General features: G+C 42.0%; 1 protein-coding gene across 2 annotated transcripts in view; it reads right to left on the reverse strand.

Moving 5' to 3' along the window:
• LRP12 (LDL receptor related protein 12) overlaps nt 1-11,487 on the reverse strand; it is a 90,293-nt gene extending 78,806 nt beyond the window's left edge. Inside the window, exon 1 of one of the 2 annotated variants that reach the window (XM_086335341.1) lies at nt 11,102-11,487. In XM_086335341.1, the coding sequence (XP_086191467.1) occupies nt 11,102-11,180 (79 nt within the window). In that variant the 5' untranslated portion in view covers nt 11,181-11,487. The remainder of the gene's footprint in view (nt 1-11,101) is intronic. The other variant, XM_086335340.1, reaches the window with a different exon arrangement.
• Nucleotides 11,488-11,708: the final 221 nt, after the last annotated feature.

An 11,708-nucleotide genomic window follows, 5' to 3' on the forward strand; every position in this document is an offset into this window, starting at 1 on the left:
TCACTCACATTTTTCACACGGCCTCTAAATACAACCATTTCATCTGGTGCTCAAAAAACTTCTGTACCAGTGCCAGAGAGAAAACTGGATGTTTTGCACTTAAGGAAAGTATGCTATTCGGCACCCAATATTGTAAAACATGTATAGTATACCTGAAGATGATTTCAGGGAGTTTTAAAAGACCTGCACTTTAGACTTACTCACTGACATTAGAACCTAAAGTCTGTGCGGTGATTCTACTAGAGCAGCACAAACAGTAGGCTCTCATTCCATCTTCCACCCTCGGTACCAGCGTGGATACTCTTACGTACAAGTAATCACGTGAGGGACACAAGGTCATGGCTTACACAGTTCTATGGCTGTTACCTTTTGAGCAAATAAGTCTGGTCTTAAAGTATAATCATCCCCAACAGACTAGAAGTGCCCCTCTGGCAGAACACAGTGGTCCTATCCCTGGATTTGAGCTCAGTCTTCATTCAGCATCTCCATTTTACTCCACAGACCCCCACCTTCAGGTGGAATTCTTCTTCTTGTGGAACCAGTCCATCTCCAACAAAGTATCTTACTTGCTTCTTTGGTCATAAGGCTCATTCATAAGAAGAGGCTGACCTCTCACAGGCTCATCTCTATTGCTTAGTAAAACAAAAGTCTATCTGCACTAGGAATAAAAACATTTCTCCTGTCAGCAGAACACGGTTGTTCATTTTTGCTTTCTTATTGTAACTGTAGCTATACAGGTCGTAAACTCTTATTCTTCCTCCCTAATTGCAACTGAAACACCACACTGTTCCTGACAGCTGAAATCAATTTTAAAAGGTGTAATCTGTTATAAGTGGATCTAAAAGAATAGATTAACAGATGTGAAAAAATGAAAAATGGCCAAAGGAGAGAGAAAGTCAGCTTACAGGAGAAAGAAAAGGGGTGGAGGGAGTTAGAAAGTTGGCAGTAACTATAAACTGACTTCATAGATACAAACACAAAGCCTTAAAAAATTAGTAAATGTATTCCAGCAGATTAAAAGATAATACACCATTACCAACTTGTCCTGGTCTATCTCATAAATGCAAAAGGAGTTCAACATTGAACTATTGAACCTCAGTAGTTCACATGAATGTAATTTACTCCATTCATGGATAAACAAATTCATTTATTCAACAAGTACTGTCCTGTATTGTTAGGTATAATTTCTGGCCCTTATAAATAACTTAAGATCATTTCAGAAATAACAACTCTTAAGTGCCAAAATTAAATGTCTATTCCCAGAAACTTATTTTATATAGGAACTCATGTAGTAGCTCCAATTTGATTAAGAGTTTATAAAAAACCTACAGCAAACATCACGTTTAATGTTTTGGAAAAAAGGTGGGGGATGGGAACAATTAACACTAAAGACTGAACAGATCTCAACCACAGAGTAAGGACCTTCTTTGCATCCTGATTCAAACGGTTTCTGAAACTTCATATTACAACTAGAGCAATCTACATATATGGCTAGACATGTGTGTGCATGCTCAATTGCGTCAGTCATGTCTGACTCTTTGTGACGCTATGGACTATATCCTGCTAGGCTCCTCTGTCCATGAGGATTCTCCAGGCAAGAATACTGGAGTGGGTTGCTATCACCTCCTCCAGGGGATCTTCCCAACCGAGGGATCGAACCAAGTCTCTTATGTCTCCTAAACTGTCAGGCAGGTTCTTTACCACTAGCACCACCTGGGAAGACCATATCGCTAGATATGTACTGACAGGAATTGTGAACTTTTTAATTAGTTAGTAGTATTGGGCCTAAGATTTTTACTGAATTTGGGAGCCTCCACATCTTAGATACATACTGAAATATTATTAAGACTAGATATTTGGGATCTGCTTCAAAATCATTTGGGTTTAGGGAGTAGGTGGAGGAGGGCATAAAACAAGACTGGCCATATAATGATAATTTGTTGAAGCTGGATGTTGGGTATATCAGGTTAATTATACTAGTGCTCTACTTTTGAATACATATGAAATTTTTCAGAGTTTCAAAATTGTTTTTAATTATCAAACACACGGGGGGAAAATCAAACAAAAAAGAACAAAAACTAAATGCAAACACTAAAGAGAATCTACCTTACCAGAAAATCTTCTATGGATATTATTATATAGCATTACTCTATTTTTTAAGATATTAATAACTTTTATTTGAAATATACATAAAAAAATGTACAAACTGCAAGTTTATAGTTCCATGAGTTATGATCTAAAAAACCTGCATCTGTGTAAACCACCATATAGGTCAAGAAATAAATTTAGGCAGCACCCCAGAAGCTTCCTTGGTACCCATCTCAATCACTACCCACCTCTGCCCAACTCCAAGAGGCAACTACTCTCCTACATTAGTCTAACTTCTAACACTGCAATCATACAGGAGCCATAATCGTGTGTTTACCTTCTTTTAATCAACATGTGAAATTAACCCACCCTACCTGCAGCAGTGATTTGGTTCTTTTCCTTCTTTTTAAAACTTTGTTTTTTTCTACTTGTTCTTGTAATGAGAGCAAGCTGTTCTCAAAGTGCAGTCAGTGGACTCTTGGAAATTTTCAAGACCCTTTCAGAGTTTAGCAGAACACAGAGAGTTCACTAATTTGATTTCAGATTCCACACTGCAACTAAACTTTAAAAAGCTACTACTTCTCAAGTCTTGGTGCAGCATCAAAGAATATTCACATTTATCTGAAAAAGCTACTAAAATTCTTCTCACACAGTTATCTATGTGAAGCCAGCTATTCTTCCTATACCTCAAGCAAAACATGTCACAACAGACTGACTGCAGAGGCAGACATGAGAAATCAGCTGTCTTCTATTAAGCCAGACATTACAGTGATTTGCAAAAATGTATAGCAACGCCATTCTTCTTATTTAACTTTTTTAGGAGAAATTTTAGTTGTCATTTTACATATTTTTAAATCGTATGCCACTTAAGGTCACACGTAATGGGGTTTCTTTTTCAACTTTATCATATTATTTTAAAACATCTATTTCTGTCATATAAAAAATATTCTTTGAGTCCTCAGTAATTGTGGAGCCCTCAGGTGGGAGTGGAGAACTTCCCTGGTGGCGCAGACGGTAAAATGTCTGCCTACAATGTGGGAGATCTGGGTTCGATCCCTGGGTCGGGAAGATACTCTGGAGAAGGAAATGGCAATCTACTCCAGTATTCTTGCCTGGAAAATCCCATGGATGGGAGCTATAGTCCGTTGGGTCGCAAAGAGTCAGACACGACTGAGTGACTTTACTTACAGGTGGGAGTGGGAGCCAAGAGCAGCAGCAGCAAGGACATCTCCCCTGCCCACCCCATGTTAAAAAATAAAATAATTGTGGAGCCCCAAGTCTGAAAAGTTTAAACTGCTGGTGTACAGTTTTCCCTTATGTGAATATACTGCATACCATAATTTATTCATCCATTCTATTGCTGATGGACATATGGGCTGTTTCTAGTCTGGAATTAAAACAAGTAAGGATGCTATGAATATCCTCGAACATGTCTTCTGATGCACGTGACATCCTTGAATCTATTGAGTTTATATCAGGAGCAGAACTGCTGGATCACAGGGCTTGTTTATAATAGATACTGTTTTCAAAGTGGCTATTAAGCATTTGAATGTGGTTAATCTAATTGAGATGAGCTATAAGAATAAAATTTACACTAGATTGTAAAGACTTAGTATGAAAAACATAATGCAGAATATCTCATTAATAATTTTATATCAATTACACATCAAAATATTTTAGATCTATTAAATACATTAACATTGATCTCCTTTTTTTTTTTAATGTTGATAGTAGAAAGTTTAAAACCATGTGTATGACTTACACTTGAAGCTCACATGATACATCTGTTAGGCAGCGCTGCTCCAGGGGGAAATACAGAGAAGTAAAACAGGAAAATACCAAATTTGCATATATTAAGAACAATCTGAGAAGCTTAGGTAACGGGCACCTAGTTTGGAGCAACCAAGAGAGATCTCCTAAAGGAGAGAACACCAAAAAGCAAGCCGAAGGATAGCAGTAGTCCGTGTAGAGAAGAAAGTGGTGGAGGAAGGCGGATAAAACCAGGCAAAGAGCAGTGTGTGCAAAGGCCAGGAGACAGAGACCCGCGTTCAGTGAGTGCTCAGTATAGCGCAGCAGCAACACCGTGGTGGGGAGGGGCCTGGTGGAGGAAGCGACAGGAGACAACAAAGGGAGAATCTGCTGGGTCCTGAAGGGCCTAGTGATGCTCCTATTTTAAGAAAAGGGAACTACTAGTAGGTTTTAAGCAAGAAAGTTACGTAATCATATCCTCACTTTAGAAGAGTCCCTCTGTGGCTGCTCTGTGTGATATGAGTGAATCAGGATAAGACTCAAGACTAGCCGGGACTGTTACAATAATGGAGATTAAAGGATAACGGGTCTCTATGTAAAGAGATGTGAACCTTAGGCAAAATCACTGTTCTCAAAGCTTCAGTTTCTTCTAATCATACCCACCTCAGAGTTATTTTGAGGATTTAAACGAGGCATCTTTTTGCAAAGGACTTCTGTATTCTAATTCTCTTTAAAAGGTTTTGGTGTCATTGGAACAGGCAATAATAAATCCAAGAATCTGAATTCTATTTCAGAATATGCCAGACAAAAAGATTCATGTCTTCTCCAACTTACTAAAACCTAAAAGATAGCTTAACAATCAATGAATTAAGTCAGCTAATTACATTTGAATGGTACATTCCAACTATGACACATCCCACTGTGCTCCATTTAACATGAAAAGATTAGCACCACGTCCCAGCTCTAAAAACTGAAATGGAAGTGTATTCAAGGGAAGTATCAAGTTACTTTTACGCAGTGGTGAAAACACGAATGCACAACAATTTCATGTCTTTACCAAAGTAATACTAGCAGGGAAATGAGTTATCAAATATTCAAGAAGAAAACTATTTGGTCTCAGTTATCAAATATTCAAGAACTAACAAACTATTCAGTAGGTTTCAATTATTTTGAAGCTGTGGAACCTTCTAAAGTTATATCTTCTGTAAATAAACTATTCAGTCTAGGGAGGGGAAGGTAAAAGGTAATTTTATTTTTCCAAAAACTCTTAAGTTATCTGATCCACCAATGTATTCTTGACTCTCCTAAGATAAACAACAATCTTTAATTGATCACTTAGTAGAAAGCATTAAACTTGGGCAAAAAGACCTTGAAATCTAACATTTGTTCTGTCCTTTATTTTCTGCCTGAAACACTTTTAAAACACTGTAGGAAGTTTTGTTCTGCACTTACTTCATCAACAAAAGTGACACTCCTTAGAACTGAGTTCTCCATAGAAGACTTCTTAAGCTTCTCCCCTTTTAACTTTAATCTAAGCCCACTCCCAGGGTCTGTGTTGCACGACTATTCACAATATACCTTCTTGCACTGGATGTTTTTAGCCTTCTCTTTTCTAGATTAAAAAACAGAAACATAACTTCCTAGGGTCTACACTGATTTACTGAATTATGGAAACAGAAATGACCCTCAACCTCTCAGCTCTTTTCTTCACTCTCACCAGATGATCTCATGTTCCGTTAATTCTCCATCATCCTACCTCCAAACCTATGGACCCCTTCCCTCTTTCGGCAAGAGAGAAAGTACCCCTTTCTTCCTTATCAAAAGGCAATCCATACTCTTCCTTCTATCCACCGCTACCACCTCAGTCCAAGCTCCTGTGTCTCTCAGCCAAAACCTATCATCCTTCCTCTGCCCTTGCCTACTTCTCAACAATTCACACAGTGGCAAAAGCGACTGCTTCAAAACATAAATCACATTATGTCACTTAAACTGTGTCAATAAGTTACACTTAAAACAAGCCCAAACTCTCTATGTTGGTTTCCAACACCCTGAGCTCGGGCCTGAGAATCTAGACTCACCTCATCACTCTTACGACCACCGTGTTCCAGCTACTGATTTTGTTTCTTTACCTGAAACACACCAGCTCTTGCACAGCTCTTCCACATCAGCTCTTTTCCAGGTCTGGATCTTTCATGGGTTGTTTCCCTGTGCAAAACTCTCCTATCCCAATCATAACATGGTTAGCTATCCTTCATGTCTCCTAGTCTCTACAATGAAGCCTTCCTCTAACTACTCTGTGTCTGTTATTCACTGTCTCTGACCCTTGTTTGCTTTTGTTGAAGAGCACACAAGTTATTCACTAGACTATAAGCTCCACGAGGACAGAAACCATGTTCACCAGGTTGTATTGTCTTACCTACTGCAAGTAAGTACTCCACGAATATTTGCTAAATGAATGAGTGAGTGAAGAGACAGACAGGATTAAGCTTCACTCTTGGTTCTATTGTTTCCTAGTCGTATGAGCTTAGACAAGGCACAACTTCTCTGAGACTCTACTGAAAAAAAAAGAAATAATACCTTGTAGGATTTCTAAATGAGACCTAAGGAAGATTAACGGGCATTGAATGAAGACCAAGCACAGTATCTGAACTTAATTTAGTAGATGTTAGTTTCCTTCCCTTCCTTCTATAGTTTAGAGAATAAGAACTCCCTAAGCTAATTCTGTATTGAAACTAAAGAGACAGACAGACAATCTATCTACATATACATCTACCATTGCACCTACTTAAAAAGACTAATGACATGCATTTGAACAGACAGACCGGTAACTTGTATTTGTAGGATCTAGTCTTGCACCTCAGAAAATGAGGATTAAGTAGGATACATCTTACTCACCCCTGTCACAAAGGGCAGGGTGGGGTGAGGAGAAAATGAAGAGAAATTAAGAAACTGGAAGGAAAAGTAATCTGAGAAATTGGAAATCATTAATTCAACCTCAACTCCTAAGCTTAGAACAACCTTCAATTACCTATAAAGACTTGCAGCTGGAACAGGATTAGAACTCATTCTAAAATAAAACATTTTCTATTTAAATCTACATAAATCTTGTCTATATTAAATGTATCTTTACCTTTCATTTCCTTTTTACCTTTCATTCTTTTAACTGTAAATTCACTGATATGACAAAAGAATAAACAACAAAGAAACCCCAAATATAAAAACACTTCAGAGAAACAAAAACAGTATTAAGCAATTAATTTAGTTTTATTCAACATTTTATGTAATCAAGCTTGACTTTCTTAGAAGTAACTGGAATCCAGTTTAGATTTTTTTTTCTTATGTTCTAGTTATTTCTACAATCTTTCTAAAATTGGAACTTCTCATCTATCCTTAAACTGGAAATTTATAAAATGCTGCAGAAAGTTTCATAAAATTCACTGGGGAAGACTCACCCATTGGACATAAACTGCAAGATATGTTATGTTCCCACAACATCTAGAACAGCAGTGCGTACAGAAAGAACTTTTGACTACAATGAGCTGAAAATCAGTTTAAAGATAACATTTTGTCACAAGTCAGTCAGTATATATTAGGAAGAGTTCTCACTGCTCTCAAAGGTTCTAGGAGCAAGTAACTGAAGACTTAACCACCTACAACTCTTCAAGGCTACCGTAAAATGATATACAAATACAACAAACACTTTAAGTTACATTTTAAGGCTTCTCACAGGGCAGAATTTTACAAACTAAGAATTGTATTCTGTAAGTGGGTCCAAGCCAGTAAATGAAGAAAGGAAGCAGGACAGAAGGGAGGTGGAATAGACTAGAAAACATCAGCGAGAATCTCAGGTGGTACCAACAAGTATTATTTCATGAACTTTGTTTTGTTCTGGGAGTAATAAAAAAATGCAATATTTTAGATATTTTATGGTTTTATTTTTATTTTAGGTTTGAGTAGGGGGAAAAAAAGATTAGAAAACATTGATCTGGGAGACAAACAGAAGTGGAAAAGGAAAAGTAATGGAACTGCCACAGTTACCAAATTATGGCTAGATTGTATTGACCAGGAGACAGTCAGGGAAACCTCCATGCATTCTAACAGTCAGATGTCCCCATGTGAGATATGGAGAAAACACCTTCTCCCCTTACAGGCAGCCTAACAGAGTAAAAAGCCGACTCACTGGAAAAGACTCTGAAGCTGGGAAAGATAGAAAGCAGAAGAAGAGGGAGACAGAGGATTAGACGGTTGGATGGCATCACCAATTCAATGCACATGAGTTTGAGCAAATCTGGGAGATAGTAAAGGACAGGGAAGCCTGGGATGCTGCAGTCCGTGGGGCTGCAAAGAGTTGGACACGACTGAGCGACTGAACAACACAGTGCCCAGCAAAGCTCACAGCTGCCCTCACTAACTGTTCTTATTCCTACAAACTTCCAACGGCAGAGGTCAACCTTTACCTTCTCCTGCCAGGAACATTCAGTGCAGTTAAGATACAGCAGCTCGTGAAGATAATTATCGGTCTTTGAACAACTACTCCTATAAAACATTAACTGTATTCCATATCATAATCAAGAGTTTCAAATGAGGCGTGGGCATTCAGAAAAGTAACTTGGAAGGGAAACAGTCATACTATTCCACTGAAACAGTCACATTTAATAGTTACAGGGTCCATGAAATTGGTCATGTGAAGAAACTAAACACCAAAACACAGATAATTTTTTAAGGCATTTGAAATGTTTCAAAGATTCATGGCACAACCTGGAGCCATTTACGACTACATTTTAATAGACAAGAAAGAGTCACTCTGTGAAGAGCAAGTATTGGAACTGCCCCAATAGCCAATCCACCTGTATTCCACCTCCGCCCCTCCCAACACACTGGGTCTAAGTTAAGCGTTACTCCAAATATTCAGTTGCATTAACAGAGGTTTCTCATTATTTTTGAAGCCACTTTTTGGAAAACACATGTTTTGATGTAGACAAGGGACAGCTCCATAAACTACAGGGTGTATTTGTTCCATAGGCTCAGAACAGGTACTTCTCAGGATGCATCCACTACTCGTCACAATGACTGGACACACAAGTAAAACCTCACTACTATATGAACGCACACCCCCTCCCACGCTACTGTTTCAGCTTTTTTCCTCTAATACAAATCCACAGAGGACTGAAGAGACAGAAGAGGACAAAAAGTGTAGCAATAAAGAGATTTTCCCCAACTGCAATGAAGGCGTGAAGGGCTCCTTTAATCTCTGCTTATAGTTTAGTGTTCCGCCTGGCTCACTACCTCCTTTTTCTTTATACTTTGAAACTTGCTGTGTAGCTTGGTATATCAACCCTTCGCATAATCACTCGCTAGTTTTATAATCTGATGCCACACTGTTGGAAAAAGGAGCTTCAGTCTTTGTCTACTAACAATTTCTCACTAAACACAAATTCCCCAAACATAAATATCTGATAAGCACCTACTATAAAGTCATTCTTGTGCACCAGGACAAAATTATGGGGTTCACAGCCTCTTATCCCTAAAGGCCAAAAGACTTTTCGTTCAAATATTAATGGCATAGCTTTTAATGAAAGCAGAGCTAAGAGAACCTGTTTGTTTATCCATTTTGATCAGACAACACTGCCTCAATTCTGATTACAGTGGAGGACAAAGCTGGACACTCTTAATCACACTAACGATGCCTCTCTCTTTCTTCTCTCTCCTGGACCATTACACCAAACCCAGTGCAGAACTACACCCACCTTCAGGCTAGAAGAAACACAGAATAGCTTATTGATCTCTGGTGTAGACCCAAACCCACAAGTCACCAGGCAAGTAGGGATCACAGCCACTTGATGCAACTAACAATCAAAAGTTTTGCACTGGGTTTTCTGGTCACAAATAAGCACACCATTGGCAATGACCACATCAAATGTGGACCAACTCCCCCCAAACAAAAATAATAATATATTAACCAGCTCAGGGAGCAGCGATGCATTGTGAACAGTACAGGAAAACTACAATTTCTTGGTTGTTAGTAAAGGTCCATTTCAGTTCACTAAATTCTTCATTTCCTGTCATTTCTCAGGTTTTTAAAAGTTACGGTCACATTCAATCCTATAGATAAGTGCTTTCAAAAGAGATAATGCTCCCTTGTAAATTACATGGGGAATTAAACGTTTGTGGCAATTTTTAGAAGTAAAATTTATCTAAGAATGGCAACTTCCAATTATTTCCCTCTGAAGAAATCAAACCACAACTGCCCAAAGTAAAGGTTAACGGTGTTCTCTGAAACAACGATTCAGTGTTTTTTAACTGAAGGAACTAAGAACAGTCAAGTCAGAAGTGGAACTCAAAGTCTATTAAGCAATGAATGTTCTTTCCAGTGAATTCCATGTAGCTCTTGTTCTGACCCTTGTGTAATACATAAAGCTTGGTCCTCGCTCATAGCCTCAGCCTTCTCTTAACCTCAAAGGCATATATACGTAATAATAACCCACCGACTGGAATAAAGCAACAGTGACATTAGCGGACAACGATGGATGAGGCGACAAACGAACCGGGAGTCAGCACAGACATGTACGCCCCAAGAGGGAGAGACTGAGGGAGAACTGGATGGAAACTATTTTCTGGCCTTCTCCCGCGCGTTGCTCCAGAGTAAGGGGCAGGATCTTGCATGCCCGGGGATCAGCAGAGCCTCGGCCCCCGAGGTGCAGGGATGGAAAGAAAATAGCGGGCTGCTTCACCAGCGAGTTGGGGAAGGCGGGGAGTCAGTGCGGTGGGAATTGCACTGCGGACAGAACTTCCTGGCCCCGGGAGGGTCGAGGCGGGCTGGACCGTCCCGGCCGGCGGCGGGGGGCGACCTCCCTTTCTCTCTACCCCACACCGTACATCTTTGTCGTGTGTAGAGTGTGCAAGGGGCGACGAGTTCCCAAGGAGCCGAAGCCGGGGCCCTCCAGCCCGGATCGGAAGTCTGCCCGCCACCCTCGAGCTTCTCCGGGGGTTGGGGGGCTCCCCCCAGCTCCGGGACGCGCAAGCCGCTCTGCAACACCCCCGAGGGTCTGGAGGCGGACGAGCAGACCCACAGCATCTCCGTGTCGGGGGGGGACACCTCTCCCGCTGCATCCACCCCTCACCGGGTCTTTTGTCCCGTCGGCAGCCGGGTTCTCTAGCCGACTCCTCGGAGAGCCCCTGTCCTGGAGGCCTCGGGGATCCGGGTCGCCCCAGCTTTTTTTTTTGTCAGAGGGGTTGAGGGGGAAGCGGAAACGCGGACACTTACCGTACACCCCGGCGAGGAAAAGCAAGACCAGCGCAGATCTCCACCGCGGAGACTCTTTTGTGTTCCAGCGACGGGCCATAACCACGGCAGATGGAGGGAGCGAGGAGGAGGAGGAGGAGCCGGGGCCAGAAGCCGCCGCCGCCGCCGAGCCCCCGGCGGCTCCCTGCGCTCTCCGCGGCGGCGGGAGGGGGAGGGGCCGGGCCGCCGCCGCCGCCCGCGCGCGCTCCCTCCCTCCGGCCCCCTCCTCAGCAGCTCGCCGGCTCCCCCCGCCCCACCCTCCCGGGGTCCGCGCGAGAGCCCTCCGCCTCCGCGGGACACCCCTCCCGGGGGCAGGGGTAGCCGGCACCGGAGCGAGGCGAGGCGAGGCGAGGCGAGCGGGCGGCAGACGCGCGACTCCGGCCTCGCCTCACGCCGCACAGGCTGGCCCGCGCCCGCCGCCACCCGCCAGACAGCGCGAGCCGGCACCCGCGCCCATCCGTGCGATCGGCGATCCCCTGGCCCGCCTGCCTTGGTCCCCGCCCCCTCTCCCCCCGCCGGACTTTCTCCGTCTCCGGGGCCGCGTTCTCCGCGACGGGAGCCGGAGGAGCAAGGCAGCGCCAATCGATGA

Source organism: Bos grunniens, chromosome 14 (assembly GCF_055505025.1).
Source record: "Bos grunniens cultivar Pamir isolate PY7600 chromosome 14, Bosgru_T2T1.0, whole genome shotgun sequence".
Classification (NCBI taxonomy): Eukaryota; Metazoa; Chordata; class Mammalia; order Artiodactyla; family Bovidae; genus Bos; species Bos grunniens.